Raw genomic sequence first — 22,577 nt, forward strand, 5'->3', positions numbered from 1 at the left:
GCCTTTCTGGGAACTTGAGCCTCACAAAGTCACAGGAGTAGGAAATGGAAATACTTAATCAAGTTAAAGTCACTAATATTTAGAAAGCCTCCACTGCTTGAGGGCACAGTTCCTTGTGTCTAGTGCAAAAGCCAGTTTTATTCCAAGAAAAATACAGAGAACTGTTGTGTTGAGATCTAGTAAAACAAGCAAGGATCAAGCAGGCCTTTAACAAACAGCCCTTTATTGCCACAAAAATCCCCTTGGTCTCCCTGACCCTGAATCACTCCAGTGTCTGACTCTAGGATTCAGAAAGAAACAAAATTGTTACCACTGACCCACAGTGCGGAGTGCCCTTCCTCCACTGCACTCATAAGAATTTTGGAACTGGGTTTGCTACTTGTCCCTACAGCCTGATGTAGATCTGCAGATCCAGGGCATGGCTTCTTCGAGTCCTTACACCAGTGGGTGGCTGAGCCCTCTCTCCTGCCACCCTGAAACCAGTTCCCCCCTAGAAGTGAGTTCCTCTGCTGAGTTTCTGACTAACCTCTCTATCCAAAGCTATATTCCTTGTTCTCCAGTTGTTCTCCCTCAATATTGAGGAGTATCAAAGAAAAGGGGAGATTGTAATTGAGCAGGATCCTATGGTGCCTTCCCAGGACAGACCCTTCCTATGTTCTCCGCCTGCATCTTGTTTATAGAAAAACTTTAGCCTCCTAGGCCCTCCCAGAGTCCCAAAGAGCAAATTTAATCAGAGAAGTGAGAAAATGCAGAAAGGAAAACAAGCAAGACAAAATAATAACAGTTTAGCCATTAAACAGTCCAGGACCTTTAGTTCCTCTTCAAGGGCTGTGGATAATATTCTGAGCCATGTCCTTGAGCTATTCTGCAGATACTGAAACCCCCACCAGGTGGAGGAAGTTAACTGCATTTTGACCACAAGCACGTAGACCCCAGACTGGTTGGAACCAGAAGGTTGATGATGTTGACTCCCAATTACCTCACCACCAACCAATCAGAAGAATGTCCACAAGCTGATCACACACCTGCAACCCTCTCCCTCACCCTCTCTTTGAAAACCTTTCCCTGAAAGCCTTCAGGGAATTTGGGTCTTTAGAGCATTAACAGCCCATACTCCTTGCTTGGCCCTGCAATAAATGCTGCACTTCTCTTCACCACAACCTAGTGTCAGTAGATTGCCTTTACTGCACAGAGGTGAGTGGACCCAAATTTGGTTCAGTAACAACCCCAGGACAGAGTGAGCCCCTTGATACAAGCACGCAGGGCCCAGCTGCCATCAGAGCTTTTTCGGCGCCTCACAGCATGTGATGGATCAGACACAGGCACTCTCTGTGCACCTTTGAGTGAATGTACTGTAAAGACAAGCAGAAGTCTTAGGCCTTTCTCCCAGAGATTGCTGTTAAATGTCAATTATCATTTCAACTGCCATGTATTGCGTATCTACTGTGTGCAGGTTACATGCAGTCTCTGTAATCCTTGAAACAATCCTGCAATACAGGAATTAGGTCCATGTAATACTGAGGAGAATAGGCTTGAAAGAGGTGAAGTGACTGCCCAAGATTCAAGGCAGCCAGCCTGATCCCAGAGTGTTTCCCCACACGCTACCCCGTCTCTTTACACCTTCTTAATTTCTTCAAACCTATCTCGTTCCTGGGCCACAGTAAGCACATTCCCAGCCTGATGCTAAAGCTGCCAACACCCTGTCCCCTCTTCCCCAGTCTTTTTTTTTTTTTTTTTTTTTAAATTTTATTTATTTATTTATTTATTTATTTATTTATTTATTTATTTTTGGCTGTGTTGGGTCCTCGTTTCTGCACGAGGGCCCTCTCCAGTTGCGGCAAGCGGGGGCCACTCTTCATCGCGGTGCGCGGGCCTCTCACTATCGCGGCCTCTCTTGTTGCGGAGCACAGGCTCCAGACGCGCAGGCTCAGCAGCCGTGGCTCACGGGCCCAGCCGCTCCGCGGCATGTGGGATCTTCCCAGACCAGGGCTCGAACCCGTGTCCCCTGCATTAGCAGGCAGACTCTCAACCACTGCGCCACCAGGGAAGCCCCTCTTCCCCAGTCTTGAATGACAACATATAGAACTCACATGCTTGGTTTTTCTGAGAACTGAAACCAACATAAAATCCTCCAAAACTCATCTTAAATTTCTTTTCCAAACCTATCGCTAAAGGTGTGAAAAATAAAGTATTCTGAGTTAAACACAACCACCGCACCACCTAGAATATCCTGTTCTGCCGTCTCCCACTTTCCTTTCTTCCTTCTCTGCTGTTAGTGTTCAAGAGTGAAAGCAGGTTACACCAAGGCTGAGAGGCTCCTTGACCCATCAGGCGCTTTTGCTGGACCGTGAGTATCTTGAGGAAAGGGGCAGTTTTCATGTCACCTCCCTCATGTCCTACACACAGTGCCTGGGTGCAAAGATTCATTTGATAAATGCTTTGTTGGATAAGTGACACTGATAGGAAGTTCACAGTGGTACAACTTTATTGAGATTTCCTTGTAATGTAGTCATCTAACAGAGCTACCACCCTAAGCTATTAAGAATCTAGGCTGTTAGGAAAATCCTGAAGATTTGTTTTAGAGATACTGCTATCTGCAAATTCTAAACGCAAGGAATAATATTAACAGAAAAAAAGAACATTCTTCCCTTTTTCCAAAGGATGCCTTTTCCACTCTGACATCTTGGCAGCAAACAGGACTTTTAGTCATTTGATACTTTCTTCTGATCCAATTTCACATTGTGAAGGAGAAACTGCCACACCTAACAAATAAATGCTGGAATCCTACCATGTTATGCCTGGCTTGTTTTAATAATCTCATGGTCTGAACTTTCCAAATGTGAAAGTCAGTTTCTGCTGACCTACTGAAACCAATGAGCTGTCACATAGGCTATATTTGTTGGTTACTGGGAGCTCTTTGGTTTGTCCCAGTGGAAAGTCAGTAAGTTTTTTTTTTTTCCTACCCAAGAAAAGTAAAGATCTTATCTATAAAAAGTTTACCTTTCTTTCTTGAAAAGAAAATTGGCCAGTTCACTCCATATTTTTACTAACTTTTCCAAGGACATTTCTGTTTCTGTTGACCTTCGAAAGATTGTCCTAACAAAGTATTCTGCCTTCCTGTCAGGAAACACTCTTGCTGCTGTTCACACTTGTCACTTCATGGAGTGGATTGGAATATGGTTATTTGGGGGGACTTTTTTTTTGGCTGCGCCATGCGTCTTACAGGATCTTATTTCCCCAACCAGGGATCAAACCCGTGCCCCCTGCAGTGGAAGCACCGAGTCCTAATCACTGGACAGCTAGGGAATTCCCTGGGTGTGTGTTGGGGGGGCTTTTTTTTTTTTTAATCTTAAAACATAGCAGTCAAGTACCCAATCTTAAGTGTCCTGCTTGATGAATGTTTGCAAAGTGAACACATCCATGTTAACTGCCACTCATCAAAATTACCAGAAAACTCTTTCATGTACCGTCCTCGTCATTCCCCTCCACAAAAGTAATCACTCTTCTGACTTCTGTCATCAAGATTAGCACACTCGTCCTGTTTTTGAACATTGTGTAAATGGAATCATACCGTATGTGTTCTTTTGTGTCTGCCTTCCTCCACTCAATATTATGTCTATAAGATTGATCTGTATTGCTGCATATGGAAATAGTTTATTCCTTCATTACTGTATAGTATTCCATTGCATGAATATAGCACAATTTACTTACATATTCTACTGCTGATAGTCTACTACTGTTTCAAGTTCTGGCCTATTTTCAGTAAAGCTGCTAGGAACATTCTTATCCATGTCTTCAGGTAAACATAACCACTTGTTTCTGTCCATATTAAGCCGAGAGTGAAATTGCTGGAGCATGACATACATATACACATATATGTATACATGTATACATATATACATATATATGTTCAGCTTTAATAATTAATGCCAAACATATTCCAAGGTGTTTGTGCCAATTAATACTCCCATCACCAACTATGAGAGGACTTCAAATCACTCTGTATCCTTGTCAATATTTACTATTTTCAACTTTTAAATTTTAGCCATTCTAGTGGGTGTATAGTATATCGTGGTTTTAATTTGCTTTTCCCTCATCACTAATAGTGTTGATATCCTTTTTAGGCTTACTAGTCATTTGGATATATTCTTCTGTGAAGTGCCTCTTCAAGTCTTTTTTTCTACTGATTTGTACAAGTTCTTTATATATTTTGGATATGATTTTTTTTGTTATATATATGTATCGTAAATAAATTCTCCCAATATGTGTGTGGTTTGCCTTTTGACTCTCTTGCCTTTTGACTCTCTTAATGGTGTCTTTTAATGAAAAGAGATATTTTAATAAAATGCAATTTATCTATCTTTTTATGATTGGTTATTTTTATGACTTTTATTTTTCCCAGGGAGGTGGTTGATACGGGGAGCAGTAGGCTTGATGGAGCCATGTGGAACACTACCAAATCCACATTTACCCACGTACCATATGTAGTTTAAAATTTCAGGCATAGCCTTTGAGGATCTATTGGATGTGCACAGGGGAGCATGAAGATAGTCTTATATTTTCTACTAAAAGCTTTATTGTTTTACCTTCCATATTTAGGTCTCTGATTCACTTTGAGTTGATTTTTGTGTAGGGTATGAGGTAAGAGTCAACGTTCATCTTATCCCATACAGATATACAATTGCCTCAGCATCATTTATTATTAAAAAAGACCATGCCCCCCACTGAATTATAGGGGCATCTTTGTAGAAGTCAAGAGACTGTAAATGTGTGGCTTTGTTTCTGGACTCTTTATTCTGTTCCACCGGACTGATTCTTCATCTTTGGGCCTGTAGTGCACTGTCTTAATTACTGAAATGTTATATTAGGTCTTGCAGTTTGGTAGTGTTAAGGTCTCCAATTTGTTGTTTTACTTCAAGATTGTTTTGGCTATCCTAGGTCTTCTGCCTAGGTTATAAATTTCCATAATAATGTTACAAAAAACTTGTTAACGTCTACAAGAAAATGCTGGAATTTTGATTTGGATTGCACTGAATCTATAGATCAAGTTGGGAAGAACAGACATCTTAACTATTTTGAATCTTCCACATCATGATAATGGTGTATCTCTCTGTTTATTCCATTTATTTAAGTTTTCTTTAATTTCTCTCAACAGTGTTTTGAAGTCTTCAGCATAGAAGTTTTGCTTATATTTCATTGCATGAATTCCTTGATATTTGATGTTATTGATTCTATTATATTTTATTTTTCCCAATTGTTTGTCGCTAGCATAAAGAAGTACATTGGATCTTTATTGACCTTGTACTCTGTGACCTTGCTAAATTCACTTGTAAATTCTAGTTTGTAGATTACTTTGGATTATCTACATACAAAACCTTGACATCTCTAAGACAATTTGCTTCTTTCTTCTGATCTCTATGCTTTTAATTTCTTTTTCTTGCCTGGTTAGAACACTCCAGTTCTAGTCAACACTGTTGAATAGAAGTGTGATGTTGAATATATGTCTTCTTCCTGACCTCAATGGGAAAATGTTTAATATTTCACTATTAAGTACAATTTTAGCTACAGGGCTTTTTTAAAAAGAAAAAAGAAAAAAAAGATATTCCTTCTTTGCTGAGAGCTTTATCATATTATTATGAATTTTTTATCACACTATTAAATTTTATCAAATGCTGCATCTAGTGAGATGATCATATGAGTTACCACCTATGTTCTGTTCATTTTACCCTTGATTTTTTTATTTTGAGATAACTTTAGAGTCACATGCAGTTGTACAAAAATAATACAGACAGATCACATGTACTCTTTATCCAGTTTCCCTAAAAATAAGCATTTTTTCCAAAATTATAGTACAATGTCACAACCAGGGTATTGATATTGATATAATCCATTGATCTCATTCATGTTTCCACTCTGATTACTGAATATTAAACCAACCTTGCATTCTTTATTCATGAAATATTATATATTATAATATTGCTAGATTCAGTAAGCTAATATTTTGTGAATGATTTTGCATCTATCTTCATGAGAAATACTGGCCTTTAATTTTCTTTTCCTGTAATGATGTTGCCAGGTTTTGGTATTAGAATAATATTGACCTCATAGAATAATTTGGAAGTGTTTCTTTTTTCTCTATTCTCTGAAAGAGTTTGTGTATATTTGGTATTGTATCTTTTTGAAATGTTTGGAAAAATTCACCAGTGAAGCAAGCCAGCTGGCTTTTTAAATTTTTTAAATGCAGATTGGATTTTTTAAAACATATCTAGACCTAATTCAGAATTTTTATTTCCTCCTGTTTTGTAGAAATATTTTTCAAGAAATGTTTCCATTTCATCTAAATTGTCAAATTTATGGGGAAAGTTTTTTTTCTGCTTAATTTCCTTTTATCCTTTTAATAATGTCTGTAATTCTGTAGTGATATCTCTTTTTCATTTATTTCCTCTCTTTTTTGATTAGTCTTACTATGGGTTATCAATTTTAATTAACCCTTCAAGGAACCAGCTTTTGACTTTGTTGATTTTCTCTTTTATATGTCAACTTTCTATTTAATTAATTTCTGCTCTTTATTTCCTTTCTTCTACTTTCTTTGGGTTTATTTTTGCTGCTTTTTTTAGATTCCTGAGATGAAAGCTTAGATGATTGAATTTTCAAACTTTCTTCTTTTTAATACATGAAAGGTTATAAATTTCCCTTGAAACATCACTTTAGCTGGTTCCCACAAGTTTTGATGTCATATTTTTCATTATAATTCAGAGTATTTTTTCCTTGTGATTTCTTCTTTCACACATAGGCTTTTCAGAAGTATCTTGCTTACTTGAAAATTACAGCTTTGTTGTTGTTTTTAGTTATTTTCTACTGGGGTCAGAGAACCGTTCCATGCATTTCAACTTTTTGAATATTTGTTGTCACTTACTTTATGGCCCAGGATACAGTCTATTTTTGTAAATATTTTATGTACACTTGAAAAGTATGTGTAATCTACAGTTGTTTAACTTTTTATATCCTTAATGATTGGTTTTTTTTTTTTTTTTTTTTGATCAGTTTTTGAGAGAGGTGTGGTAAGACCTTCAAGTCTGATGGTGAATTTGTTTCTGCCTTTTTTCTTTTTTTATTGTGGTAAAATATACATAAGGTTTACCATATTGCTTTTTAGTTTGGTAAATTTTGTCTTATATATTTTGAGATTATATTATTATTTAGAATTGTTATATCATCCTGATGAATTAATCTGCTTATTATTGTGACATATATTTCTTCATTTTCTCTTTATTTTCTTAACACTTCTTACCTTAATGTCTACTTTGTCTAATAGTTTGGTCACACCACCTTCCTTCTGGTTAATGTTTGCATGGTGTATTTACTTTCAATCTATCTGTGGCCTTATATTTAAAAGGTGTTTCAAAAAAAAGGAAAAAAAGGCGTTTCTTGTAAAAAGCTTTATAAGTAGAGCTAGCTTTATAATGGAAAGCTGATGTCAAGTTCAGGCACAGTCAGAGTGTCCTTGGCTTGTGGTACCAATAAGAGGGAAGGAGTAATGACCTTGGATAGAGACTCAGCAGTTTAGACTTGATATAGCTGATGGGAGATGGACCTCCCTATTGATGGAATATTTTTATAAAGGAAATTACCACCCTCAAATTTGTTTCTAAAATGTTTGATTTTCATTATAGTTTTAGGTTAAAGAAGAGTAGACTTGAATTGTGGACTGGCTATCTATCATTCAGCACCCTCAGAGGGAAAGATGTGTAGTCACTGCTATGCAAACCTCTAAATTTTCTCAGAAAATTCCTAATTGAACTATTTCATATTGGCATCCTAGATTGATCAGTAAATTTTTAAGTGGTAAGCAACCTCAGAGACCATCTTGGCCCACTGTCATGCTCCTGTATACTTGAATACGGAAATATAAAGTGTACTTTCATTTTTGTCACTCAGGCCATGCAAATAAATGAATAGCTGAATACTCAGATCTTTGATTTTAAATGTAATTATGACCTTTAGAAATAACTGCTTTAAAAATGGACCAAAGAGTAAATAAAATGGGCGACTGATATACCTCAGTTCCCAAAGGAAATGTATAAGAAGTTGTTTTTACTTTGCAGATTTCAGTCTTAGAGAAAAGACTTAATCATTTTATATGTGATGTGGCTTTCCGGGCTCCTGACATCTTCATAGAATTTGACTGGAGTCTCCTTCTCTTGGAAATGGATGGGCATTTTCTTGCTCTCCACAGTCATGAGCTTCACTTCCAGGGGGCCCAAGTTTACATAATCCTGTGGTGAACAGACACAGAGGAGAATAGGAGAGGTTATTCAGCAAGTTACCAGCCTTCATAGATCAGGTTTTATTTACTATAGTTGGCCTCTCTATGACAGATTTCATTGCCCTCCTAATTGTCTGAATGCTGTATAACATGTGAAATATGAGAGCTACTGTAAATAAAAACCACTCAGTAAAGTTATATACCCAGTGGGGGCATAGTAGGCAAATCTCCCAAAGAGCAGGCAGCAAGGCTTGCAGGCTTGTCTTTTGGGGGCTTGAGCCGGGGAGGGAACATCAACTACAGTGGGGAGATAATATTCTCTGCAAGCTCTTTAATTGGTAAAAGGAAGTAGAAAGTATTGGCTGCATTTGTATAGCCCTCTGCTGGCCAGGATATAACCACAGCAGAGTTTTCTATATTATTCAAGAACAAAATGAATGATCTGCAGACATCTTTGATGATAAATATCTTAATATTGAGCAAATCTACATGGGTTTTACACATTTCACAGGATCTACTATAGATATAAAACTTACCACATTCTGTCAAACTGAATATAGTTTCAGATATCAACAAACAGAATTAGAAGTCTAATTTATATGAAATCCCACAGCTAACCCCAAACTGAGTTGAAACAGCTCCAGCCCTACCCAATGTGCCTTCCTCTTGGAAGCCTCTCCAAGCTGTAACTCCTTCTTTTGGATTCCTTCAACACTTCAACAAACCTTTCCTGAGTGCCCACTATGTGCCAGGCTGTGTACCAAGTGCTGGGGCAAAAGACTGGTCAGGGAGACAGATACAGGCAGTACATTCCTCCTGTACAGTAATCAATGATTTTCTTACCGGTTTTCTACTAGCATGTACACTGTTTAGGGTAGGGCCTGCCACATAGGCATCTTTGAGACTTCATTTCTTCCTGTTTTCCCCCTTAAATTCTCAAGCATCTAACAAGTACCTGGCATGTTGTGAGGGTCTCAATAAGCATTTATTAGAATTTAGGAGAATCAAAGAATGAAAAAGGAAGGCAATGTTTTATTAATATTTCTCAAAAATTCATACAACTGTATCTAGCTTTTAAAATACATAATTATAGAGCTACAATAAATGCGAGATAGGAGAAAAGTAAATTGATGGAAGTCTACCATATATTTCAGAACCATCTGGAGCAGGATTCTGAAGTAATATACTCTTATTAGTCTGCTTGAACTGCCATAGCAAAATACCACAGGCTGAGGGGCTAAAACAACAGAACTTTATTTCTCACAGTTCTGGAGGCTGGGAAGTCCAAGATTAGGATGCCAGCCAGCATGATTGGGTTCTGGTGAGAGCCTCTTCCTGGCTGGCAGTTGGCTGCCTTCTCACAGTGTTCTCACAAGGCAAAGCCTCTTCTTATAAGGTCACAGTCCTATCAGATTAGGGCCCACCTTCATGACCTCATATAACCTTAATTAACTCCTAAAGCCCGTATCTCCAGATACAGTCATATTGTGTGTTAGGGCTTCAACATATGAATTTGTGGGGTGGGGGCAGAGACAAAATTCAGTCTGTAGCACATACAATACCGTTTCCACCACATCAAAAACTTCCGTGGAAAGTAAGGTCTTAGAAGAGACTGTAGGCAAAACATTCTCTGACATAAATCATACCAGTGTTTCCTTAGGTCAGTCTCCTACGGCAATAGAAATCAAAGTGAAAATAAACAAATGGGACTTCAACTTACAAGCTTCTGCACAGCAAAGGAAACCATAAACAAAAGGAAAAGATAACCTACAGAATGGGAGAAAATATTTGCAAATGACACAACCAACAAGGGCTTAATTTCCAAAATGTACAAACAGCTCATACAACTCGACAACAAAAAAACAACCCAATCAAAAAATGGGCCTAAAGAGCCATTTCTTCAAAGAAGAAATACAGATGGCCAATAGGCACATGAAAAGATGCTCAACATCGCTAATTATTAGAGAAATGCAAATCAAAACTGCAATGGGTTACCACCTCACGCTGGTCAGAATGGCCATCATTAAAATGTCTACAAATAACAAATGCTGGGGAGGGTGTGGAGAAAAGGGAACCCTCCTGCACGGTTGGTGGGAATGTAAGTTGGTGCAGCCACTATGGACAACAGTATGGAGGTTCCTCAGAAAACTAAAAATAGAATTACCATATGATCCAGCAATCCCACTCCTGGGCATATACCCAGATGAAACTATAATTCAAAAAGATACATGCACCCCTATGTTCATAGCAGCACTATTCACAATAGCCAAGACATAGAAAAAGCCTAAATGTCCATCAACAGATGAATGGATAAAGAAGATGTGGTACATATATACCATGGAATATTACTCAGCCATAAAAAAAGAATGAAATAATGCCATTTGCAGCAACATGGATGCAACTACAGATTATCATACTAAGTAAAGTAAGTCAGACAGAGAAAGACAAATACCATACGATATCACATGTGTGGAATCTAAAATATGACACAAATGAACCTATCTATGAAACAGAAAATCAGAGACATAGAGAATAGACTGGTGGTTTGCCAAGGGGGAGAGGGGGGTGGGAGAAGGGAGGAGTGGGAGTTTGGGGTTAGCAGATGCAAACTGGTATACATAGAATGGATAAACAACAAGGTCCTACTGTATAGCAAAGGGAACTATATTCAATATCCTGTGATAAACCATAATGGAAAAGAATATGAAGATGAATATATATATATATATACATGTATAACTGAGTCACTTTGCTGTACAGCAGTAATTAACACAACATTGTAAGTCAACTTAAATAAAAAAGAAATTTAAATAAATTCAACGGATAAAAGCAAAAAAAAAGTACGAAGGTTTTTCATTCAACCAAATGGTATGCAATTTTGGAATTTTATAGACAGTTGTCCACTAGCATGAGGTTATTGTAACATACAAGGCGTCATGACTCTAAGATACTCATGGGGGTGTTTGAGTGTTATAGAGACTAGAGCTTTAGTCTTTAAATTATCACTTGATGGTAGCAGGACTGAGTTGTACTTAGTTAAAATGGTTTTTGTTGATTTATTCAGTTTCTTTTGCTTTCTTAATCACTCTTTCTCCTACCAGACTTTAAGTTCTAGGAGAACTTTCAAGGTTATTGGTAGTACCAAGAGGGAAAACAGCAAGGGGTGGATGTGAAAGTGACTGGAATGTACCAAAAGGTTTTAAAATTAAAAGGCTTGGTAATGTAGGTTTCACCTAATGGTATATGGGACTGTTTGTACTTTCCAAAGATGGTCATGCTAATATACATCCTATCCCACATGCTTTTCTTACAACGTGATGCTGACCTTCCTCTTTCAAGATGCAGGAGCTACATTGTTTCTCTTTGGGTGGAACTTTGTAGCTACATCAACAAATAGAATATGATGGAAGTGTTGGTGTAAGATTTCCGAGGCTAAGTCATATGAAACATTTGGTCTCTGGGACTGATTGCTTTGGAAGAAGCCAGATACTGTAACAAAGGGACAATAAAGGTGCCCTGTAAGGAGGCCCATGTGAAGAAGAACTGAGGCCCCCAGCTTAGCCAGCATCAACTTGCCAGCCATGTGAGTGAGCCACCTTGGAAGTGGATCTTCCTGCCCAAATCAAGCCTTTAGCCAAATATAACTGCACCTTCTAGAGAACCCAAGTGAGGACTGTCCACTGGTGACCTTCCCAAATTTCTAACCAACAGAAGCCCTGAAAGAGAATAAATGATTATTGTTATAAGCCACTAATTCTTGAGGTAATTTGTTATGTAGCACTAGATAACTTACATGGTACACTAGTAATGAATGTCTATAAATGAATATATGTAGTAAGTTGGGCAAGGGTAGGAGTGAAAATAGTATCTAGTGACAGACATGAATGGTTGGCAAATTTTACTAATAATTGCAAATAGAATTTTTCAGCGTCCATACTTTAGGTTAATTTTCTCCACTAACTAATAAAGCAACCTTTTCTCTAGTAGTCAAGATGTTTTCTCATGAATCTTACCTTGAAATCCCGCTCATCCTCATACAGTAAGTATTTCATATCAGAGGCTCCAAACTCTATACTTGAACTCTCTTCTTCATCTATCTTCAGATGCTGGCCGTATCTGCTGCTCTCCTCATGACTAAGATGTAAAGCACTGCTCCCAAGTGATAAGCTCAACAAGTCTCTACTTTTTACTTCTGCAGGTTGCAATTGTGACTTTTCTGGGATGAGTGCAAAGAAATTAATTATGTACAATTTTTGAACAGATTAAAAATAAAAATACAATACATACTTTGTCACATTTTATTGTTTTTTCAGTTTTAGCTTTTTTTGAATTGAAATATGGTTGCTTTACCGTGTTGTGTTAGTTTCTGGTGTACAGCAAAGTGATTCAGATATATATATATACACTCCTCTGTCACATTTTAAATTTGAAAGACCTTTGAGAATCTCCTGGAGGAGACAAGTTTGAGAATTAGAAATGTAGAATCTAGGTATTAAAGTGAGAGTGAGTCCTATTATTAGAAACCACATCTAAGTTGTGTTTCCTTCTGTTAGCTAATAAGTGATAATAATCACATGGGGACCTGTGAGTGTGTTCGTATTTTGGTTGGTTGGCTAAATTGGAGCACAAACCATGCCAGTGTAGACATCATTCCATCCCTCTCTACCAGTGTCTATTTAATTCACTGTGACACATGGTGACTTTGATTTGAAAATGAGACTAGAGAAAGGAGATGGGTTAGGTAAGCTCTGCAAGAACAAGAGAAATATGGAGGAGCTGGCAGGCATCTATTCCCTGAATAGCTCTCTGATATAAGGTTCCTGTCCATAATAAGAAGCACAATTAAGTGTTTGTCAACTTTTTAAAAATCACCATTACAATAAAATAATACCTATATTTGTTTCTGGCAACTCCAAAGGCATTTCTTCATGTGGCACTTCCTGTCCAACAGCTTGAGCAAGATATAGTCGCCTAAAAACAAATAAGAAAAGTAGTCTGTCAGTCAACAAATATTGTACCACCTGCTCAGTAGTGTCTTATCTCTCTGCTGGGTGCTGGAAACACAGATGAGAAGGGGGCATCAGGCCCGGTGGGGTGGCAGACAGGCTTACAGTGTTTTATGGTGATGGTTTGTACCATGATGGGTAATTATGTGAGGAGCATAGTGTCAGGGGTGCCATGGGGCAGAGAGAAGCAGCACCAGATTTAGCCTTAGGGGGTAAGGAAAGGTTTCCAGGAGGAGATGAAATGTGAGTTGAGTCTTGAAACACCAGGGGCTGTTTGCCAGGGAAGAGCTTGGGGTGAGGGGAGGGCATCCCATGATTAGGAAATAACAGACTTAAAGTCCCAGAAATGAGAGTGATCATGACACCAGTTACGTCACTGTTGCAGGGAATCCAGATGAGGAATGGGATGGGATTTGAGATAAAGAGAAAAAGAGAAAGACAGCAGTAGGAATCCAAGATGACACCTAAGTTCTGGCTCTCTCTGAGTGGCGTGTTCCAGCTACAAGCCTCGTGAGTTTGCGTCTGCTGTTGCAACTCTCTGCGCTGCAGAGGCCAGTGGAATTTTCAGTCAGAAGACATGATACCTTGAAAGCTCCGTACAGCATTGTCATGAAGTTTGCCTGAAGCTAGCATGAAGCAAGTGCCCCTTGCAGATGCGCCCGCCACACTTCGTGCTTAGCAACTCAGCAACCAGAGTGAATCCCCTGGATTACAGGCTGTCAATTACTTAAAGACCACGAAGGAAGTGTTATCTGAGATGCTTAAAGCTCCAGCAAATAATGTAACTACATACAATATTTATATCTTAAAACCTTCTTAAGAGTTAACTTAGTGAAGCTCTGGTCTGCAGGTGGACAGGTCTGAGGCCACAGAGTTCTCTTCTTCCCTGGTTTTATTCTTTTGAATAACTACGATCTTACTAAACGCCGTAACCTTCTGAAGTCTGGCTTCTCTCTTAATCATTAGTTTATTGTCACTTTTGTACCACCACAGGGCAGCAACGCTTGTTATAGAAAATATTTTACAGAACGTTATCATATGAACTAGCGTTAGATTTGAGATACTGGTCCACCTAGCCTCAGCTCTGCAGCACAGGAGTCCCTGGGTAGTCACCTCTAGCTTATTCAGCTCATCTAATGTGTCAGACAAATACTATGATGTTCTGTGGGAGTCAGGAAGGGAAAAAGTTTGGGGAGCTCTGGATGGGAAATATAGTAACTCTATTAGCTAGAATACCCCATTCTTCATCCAAATAAGGAAGTTTTTATATGTTTACTGGGTACTGTTCATGTCTGTTTCTCACCCTACCAGAATATACAGGACTAAATTCTCAACAAAGAGGTGGAAAGAGCAGTTTCCATAAATTACACAGTATGTGTTAACATTTCTTTGACTTGAAAATGGATACAGGAAAAGCTCCTGAATTTTTCCTTCTGGATAAGCATTGTAACAGATAATTGAGGGTTTACACATTTCTCTGTTTCTTTATTTGGGTCTTTCTAAGATGTCCTAAACACTTGTCTCAAGGACAATCTAGCAAGGAAGCAGATGTTTAAAAAGTAGTCACTACTGTGATAAATGCTAGTTACAAAGGACAAGTTCAGTGTGCCATGGAGGCATATACCGGGCACCTAACCCAGTTCTTATAAACGTTGCCCATGCTGTTTCTTTTCCCTTGGACAGATTTTGAATTCATCTCTCCCGACTCTGAAACAAGACTAAGCACTCAGGTCTCTCACTAAAGAAAACCGCCCCACAAAGCATTGATGAACAATGTGGATTTTACAGAAGATTTCTGTGGGGAAGCTAGAGGATAGGTTTAAATTGCATACAATACAGCAAACAACTTAATGAAAATCGCCATTAAAAGTTTCTCATCTCCCTTTCCTGTCCTTGCCAAGCTCTCTCTGGCCAATGAAAGATTTCCCCTTTATTATAATGGGCACTTCACATCCATACCAGCAGCAAATCAGGTGCGCTAGACTGAGCTGACCAAAGCAGGAAGTGGGGTTGGCAGTTTCCAGGGTAGCTCTTTCCTAAGGGTTGCCTGGTTCGGAAGGGAGAAAAAGAACACAGCGGACGACAGGTGGAGCAGTGGTTAGAAGGCACAGCTGGCAGAGATTCGGCGTGATCACAAAGAAAGTGGTGGCAGCAGCAGGTGCTTCGGGGTAGAGGCGGGACGGGAGTGTGGAGCTGGAGACCTGATCATAGGGAGGGAGGCTGGCAGGCAAAAGAGAGCATTGCCTGCTGGGGGGACAGTGAGACCCCCACCCCCTAGGGACCCTCAAGGGCATCAGCTCAAGAGACTGGAAATACAGGAGTCCAGTGATCAGCCAATTCCTTCAGCCTGACTGCCTACCTCATTTACACTGGTACCTGTGGCTCCAGGGCAGCACACATAGACTGTGGAAGGGAGGCAGGTGGCCTCTTTCTCTGTTCTGCCCCACCCAGTGTTCAGCCTATAAAGTAATTGCACCGTCTCCCAGTTTCTCCAATCTTGTATCCCGACACCCATCACTTAGCTCAGCAAACAAAAACCCCCCAACTTGTATCCACCCTTCTTGGAGCACATTAGGAAGTTTGCCAACAATAAATACTTTATTATGTCTCAAATAGTATTTTTTCCACGCCACACAAGCAATAGACCTACTCAGGTGGAAATGTTTTCCTGACACTTCCACCATGTTGAACTTCTCTGCCCAGATGCAGATGTTTCTCTCCCATCTTGCACATGTACACCTTACATTTGTGTGATTTAATTCCTCTATCTTCCTAAGCATGTTACTATTTAGGTTACTTCTTGTTTCTCATTACTTGTCTAAATTATGAATGCCACTTTGGGTTTTAATACCACATTCCAGGGCTCTAATTTTCCATCAAGATTGGTATATTAAGACTTTTTTTTTGTCAGGTAAGGAAAAGAGATAACCTAAACTACAAAGCCATATAGATATTTGATTTCTCTCATGCAGGAATAAATGTGACTTGGAATGCCAGGCTATTTTCTCTGCCTAGAAAGTATTTTGCCTCTTTCATTAACTATCAAAGGAAACCATTCTATAATCCACAAGGTAACCAGACGCTCAGAACATCTCCAGGAGCTCCCATCAAGTTGATCACTTCCTCCTGTGTGCTGGCTTCGAACCCCGTACCTCTTCCGCTGCACTGTTATGCATTTATTTTTATGCCCAATTCCCCTGCTGGCCCAGAGGCTTCTGAAGGACAGCAGTTGTGACATTCATGTTAAGTGTTTGCTACTATGACCACAGTGCATTGTTAGAAAAAGCAAGTCGAAGTCTGCACTGGACCAGTGGTTGGTCATAATGATCTTATACCTTCCCCATGGCCATTTTGTGAGTTCCTTTCTTTTCAACTATTAAAAAATTGTCATCTTAAAAAAAAATAACAAATTTTTACAGATACAAATGTTTAAAAAAAATACTTTCTAGATATGTAACGACTCTCACCTGGGTATTTTGAGATCCACAAGTCTGCAGTTGAACAGCTGATCAATAAGCACCAAATTTTCTCCTTCCAGCTCATGAATAGCATGTTCCAGTTCTTCCACTTCCTTCCTGTGATTTGCGATCTATTCTCAGGAAAAGAGAATGGGTGTTAGTACTTATGGACTTAGTTCTAGCTAGTCCTCTGTAAAAAATTCAACTTTTAAAAGTGCATTTGTGGTACTTCCCTGGTGGTGCAGTGGTTAAGAATCCACCTGCCAATGCAGGAGACACGGGTTTGAGCCCTGGTCCAGGAATATCATCCCACATGCCGTGGAGCAACTAAGCCCATGCGCCACAACTCCTGAGCCTGCGTGCCACAACTACTGAAGCCCACACACCTAGAGCCCGTGCTCCGCAACAAGAGAAGCCACCGCAATGAGAAGCCCACGCACCACAACGAAGAGTAGCCCCCCTTCACCGCAACTAGAGAAAGCCCGTGCAGCAACGAAGACCCAACAGCAGCCAAAAATGAATAAATTAATTAATTTTTTTAAAAAAGTGCATTTGCCTGAGGGGAAGATCTATCCTGTATTATTTATTACTGGGTTTGCTCTAAGAAGGAATGGGTGGGATTTTTTTCCTGGTCATTTGCAGAACTTGGTTGCATGATTAGGTAGTTATTACTGAATGGCAGGAGTAGTCCTTTCCTACTCTTCAGAAACATCACTGGATTTATCTGAGCTGGAGGCAGAGATAAATAAGAAAATAAGACTAATTAATTTATCACTCTGGTGTTAGTAGCTAAATGAGGTTCTATCTAAGGTTAATTATAAACAACACAATGAAAACTAATAACACTGGGAAAAAATCTTTATTATGGCATTTAAAAAGGAGAAGTACAGGCCTAGGAGCCCTTTCTATCAGCCTCTACAAGACAATTATATTCTCTCTTGAGTGTGCTGGAGTCATTCCGAGAAACATCAGAGAGATGAAATGTTGTTCATTCATTCATTCATGTAATTGTACTGTATGCCTACTATGTGTCAAAAACTATAGTACACTTTGGGAACAAAGGATCAATAAGATACAATAACCTTCAAGGATCTCTTAGTTTAATGGGAAAGAGTGATAGCAACAGAAAATAGTGTGATAAAATCATAATGGAAGCCATCCAGGTACTGTGGGAGAGATAGAGGTTCACCCTATGTCTGCCAGGTGTGAGGGGGTAAGGGGGAGTTAATGGAAGAGATGACTTCTGTTCTGGATCTTGAAGGCCAAGTAGAGATTCTCTAGCAGACAAGAGAGGATATATTCTAGGCAGAAGGAGCCACATGGATAAAGGCACATGTGCCTTCTATCCACATTTTGGTGTGGATAGAAATAAAATGGGAATGGGGAGAGTAGAAGAACTGGACAAGTAGGGGAGCCAAGTAATGCTAAAGAGTCTGATTTCTATCTCGCAGGTGTTGGAAGGTCCTTCATAGACATAGCAGGCTTAATTAACGTTTACTGAAGAAATGTGGCTAACTCAAACATGAGCAAAATTTGCTGGTTCTGTTGATAGAGTTCCCATCAATCTTTAAGAAATGTATTTTGGTAACTTTTGTCTAAAGAAGGCTTGATTGTGGGAGGACTATATAGAAGAATGTGACTAGATAGAATCCTCACCTTCCCTCTCTGCCCCCCAAAACAGCATGAGCTGGATTGAGAGGTGCTCGTGCGGAGAAGTCAGGACAATAGAAGAATTAGAAATAAGACTATAAAATAGAAAGTGATCGGCTGGTGAGAATGATAAACTGGAAAAAGTAATGAGTCTCGAGGGAATATGATGAAATAAAGGCACAGGGTAGGGGTTTCGATTCAGTATCTCTTGTTAGGAGTTGCCAAGAGCATAACTGAGATGAGTACTTAGAAAAAGATGACTAACATTTTTGATTTGTAGTTGAAATTATTGTATTTTGGAATCTGGAAGCACTCAGTATATTACCAGATGGATATCCCTTTCACATAAGTCATTTATTAAATGCTTGAATTCTTACTATGGGTAAGGCTCTGTCCTAGAGGTAGACGGATACAAAATCCAATAAAGTGTGGCTCCTTCCCTCAAAAGAGGGAACAAGTATACAAATCCAGTGAATGAATATACAAATAATTATAATATAAAACAGTACCAGTGTCATAGAAAAGGCTCAAATATTGCTGCTGGCTTAGAGATGGAAAGAAAAGCATATATTATTTACCAGCCTTAAACAATTTCACAAAACCATTTAAGTCCATAATTCTACATTACAGAGCTAGGTGTTGGTGCTTTAGGATCTCATGTTTTTAAGAGATGATCAGCTTGATTACAAACCTGAATGCCTTAAGGAAAAGTTTATAATTTTCAGATGTCAAAGGATGAGAAAAAAATCATAGTTAGAGGTTGTAAAGGAAGGAATTAATAGAATGTGTGACCTAAGGGTTCGGCATACTTGGGAGGCAGCACACACAATTCTTGGTCTCCTGCCAAACCTGGGAATGAGGGCCCGTTTGGGGAGTTAAGTCCAATCTTTCAAGCTATGGATATCCTGTGACATCACCTACCCCTGTAGAGTGCTAAGTAAGGTTCTCATCAATTGCTGTCTCCCTCCCAGTCTTTTGAAATGTTAGGAAAATGAAAACTAGTTCCTTTTTATAGCCATATAAATACCTTTAGTTTCTGGGGTAAGAAAGTATAGAGAAGGAAGTAGAAGACATCTTTTCCTTCCCTGCCCCTGCTTCTCCCCAGACACCCAAGAAATGTACTTAAGAAATTGGGCAAGATAATTTAGTTAAAACTATTATAAGTCAGGGACCTAGGATCCTGAATAAAATGCATGCTCTTGAAATTTTCCCCTGCAAGATCCAAGTTAGCTTTATGCCTCCTCACGTTTGAAACTCTGATTGCTAACCTCTTTGAATCCCTTTGCCTAGTTTTTCCAGCTTTCCATTTGTTGTTAGTCCAGGTTATTTGGAAATTTGAATTTTCTTCATTTTCCTAATAAGCATGCTAAATAAAACCAGATAATAAAAGTCATGCAATGGGACATCTCATTCTTCCCAGAGATGTAAGTTTTTGGTTATTGTTGAAAGATGGTTAAATGGAGAAATATTTGGGGGAGTTCCACTGTTAAATATCCCTTGTTACTCATTCTAAGCCTTCCTCAAAGAAATTAATTGGCATACATTGTTCTATTTCCAGGCAATTTTCAATTCTTGTGATAGTACTTATAACCAAAACTGGTTTTAATTAATTTTATGAGTAAATTTAATAACAGCAAAAATGAATATTTATTGAAATAAAGAGAAATTAAATATATTATATGATTTGTTCTTTATTAGTGAGCTCTTTTTGCTCATGATTCAATTAAACTTGACATTTTTTCTTTTATTTCCACTGAATTATGAGAATTAAAAAATAAAACAAAACAAAATGTAATTTGTGGCTTTAGTAGGAAGGACCAAGGCACAAAATGGCCTTTCTTTTCAGTCGAATATAAACTTTTGTAATTATTTTCTCTGAACCTAACATCTATGATATCTTATAAAATTTAAGGTTTGTATTGTTAAATTATTATCACTAGGATCATACTGTTATATTTAATAAAAGTATAAGAACCAAGTTTCTCCCTAATATTCTTTAACTACTGAGCTCACCTTGAGTTTTTTAAATTAATACTTATTTTTTAAAATTGAGGATTCATCTTGATTAATTTTGGAGATAGTATGGATTCCTACTCACCATGACTTTATAAAGGCAATTTCAAGATAATTGTCAATATCATAGAAAGCATATTGATTTTTAAATTCTTTTGTTTCCTAGACTAACCAACTCTTCAGTCAAATGGGAGCAAGGAAAATGGAAAAGAAGCTGATGGTGACATTTTTACCTTGGGTGTCTGAGCAGATGGTAAAAAAAGAAATGAAGGAAAAGAATATCTAAGAAGAAATTTAATAAATTATGCTTCAGGTATGTTGAGTTTGAAGTGCCTTTGAGACATCTATGTGGAAATATTCGGTTATTGAATTGTATGAGCTGTTTGTATATCTTGGAAATTAAGCCCTTGTTGGTCACATCTTTTGCAAATATTTTCTCCCAGTCTGTAGGTTGTCTTTTCTTTTTGTTTGTGGTTTCCCTTGCTGTGCGAAAGCTTATACATTTGATTAGATCTCATTTGTTCATTTTGCTTTTATTTCTAGTGCCTTGGGAGACTGACATAAGAAAACATTGCTATGATTTATGTCAGAGAATGTTTTGCCTGTGTTCTCTTCTAGTTTTATGGTGTCTTGTCTTAATATTTAAGTCTTTAAGCCATTTCGAGTTTTGTGTGTGTGTGTATGGTGTGAGGGTGTGTTCTAACTTCATTGATTTACATGCAGCTGTCCAGCTTTCCCAACACCACTTGCTGAAGAGACTGTCTTTTCCCCATTGTACATTCTTGCCTCCTTTGTTGAAGATTAATTGTCCACAGGTGTGTAGGTTTATTTCTGGACTCTCTTTTCTGTTCCATTGATCCACAGGTCTGTTTTTGTGCCAATACCAGACTGTTTTGATTACTGTAGATTTGTAGTATTCTCTGAAGTCTGGGAGGGCTATGCCTCCTGCTTTGTTCTTTTTCCTCAGGATTGCTTTGGCAATTCTGGGTCTTTTATGGTTCCACATAAATTATAGGATTATTTGTTCTGGTTCTGTGAAAAATGTCAAGGGTAATTCGATAAGGATTGCATTAAGTCTGTAGATTGCTTTGGGTGGTATGGCCATTTTAACAATATTAATTCTTCCAATCTAAGAGCATGAGGTATCTTTCCATTTCTTTGAATCATCTTCAGTTTCCTGGATTAATGTGTTGTAGTTCTCAGCATATGTCTTTCACCTCCTTGATGAGGTTTATTCCTAAGTATTTTATTTTTTTTTTTTTGGTGCAATTTTAAAAGAGATTGTTTGTTTGCATTCCCTTTCTGATATTTCGTTGTTAGTGTGCAGAAATACAACCCGTTTCTGTATGTTAATCTTGTATCCTGCTACCTTGCTGAATTCATTTGTCAGTTCTAGTAGTTTTTGTGTGCAGTCTTTAGGGTTTTCTATATATAGTATCATGTCATCTGCAAATAATGACAACTTTACCTCTTCCCTACCAATTTGAATACCTAAAGAGGCAATTTAAAACAGCAGAGAATGAAGTTAAAATGATCCTTAAACCTTGCTCCCATCACCCATGAGGAAGTAGGGTCCAGAGGAAGGCCAGATCAGTTTTAGGACATAAAGAAGCTTTGCACACTTGAGTATATTGTATGAATTGTAACACCAAAAATGATTTCTGGTTATTATTGAGATTATTTATGGTGTTCATTGAGTAACAACTTGTAATAGTATTAGGACTCCACTTGAATTTCATTTTACCTCAGTCAGTCACAGTTCCATGCTTTTCCCATGACTTCAGCTCATAAATAAAAGTCATTTCCAGTTCAAAAAAATGAGAAAGAAGAAATTGTTTTTGTTTCTAAAAAGTCCACTTACCTCTTTTTTGAGCCAGTCATTCTCCCAGATCTCTCGATAGTTGCCCTTGTCAATGAACCTTATAGCATTCTAAAAAAAGAAAAAAAAAATTTTTTTTCTGTATTAAAGAAGAGCTGACACATAGATAGCATTTAACAGTTTTAGCAATGGGGATACACAATCAACTTATCTGATCATTTAAAATTATGTTTTGCAATTACTTTGGAAATATACCTAAAAACTTTTGGTGCAGTTGTTCTTTCTTTATTATCCTATTGTATTGTTTTTGCTGATTTACATTGCCTAGCACAGGTGATTGAGAACTGGACAATGGTTGTCCATTC

At 38.2% G+C, this 22,577-nt stretch overlaps 1 protein-coding gene across 1 annotated transcript in view; it reads right to left on the reverse strand.

Moving 5' to 3' along the window:
- Nucleotides 1-1,720: 1,720 nt before the first annotated feature.
- CCDC83 (coiled-coil domain containing 83) overlaps nt 1,721-22,577 on the reverse strand; it is a 53,265-nt gene continuing 32,408 nt past the window's right edge. The window contains exons 7-12 of the mRNA XM_082410298.1: nt 22,255-22,323; nt 16,740-16,861; nt 15,408-15,473; nt 13,158-13,261; nt 12,280-12,482; nt 1,721-8,276 (exon numbers count right to left, since the gene is read on the reverse strand). Of these exons, the coding sequence (XP_082266424.1) occupies nt 8,115-8,276; nt 12,280-12,482; nt 13,158-13,261; nt 15,408-15,473; nt 16,740-16,861; nt 22,255-22,323 (726 nt within the window). The 3' untranslated portion in view covers nt 1,721-8,114. The remainder of the gene's footprint in view (nt 8,277-12,279; nt 12,483-13,157; nt 13,262-15,407; nt 15,474-16,739; nt 16,862-22,254; nt 22,324-22,577) is intronic.

This window comes from Balaenoptera physalus (genome assembly GCF_965194825.1).
Source record: "Balaenoptera physalus genome assembly, chromosome: 10".
Taxonomy (NCBI): Eukaryota; Metazoa; Chordata; class Mammalia; order Artiodactyla; family Balaenopteridae; genus Balaenoptera; species Balaenoptera physalus.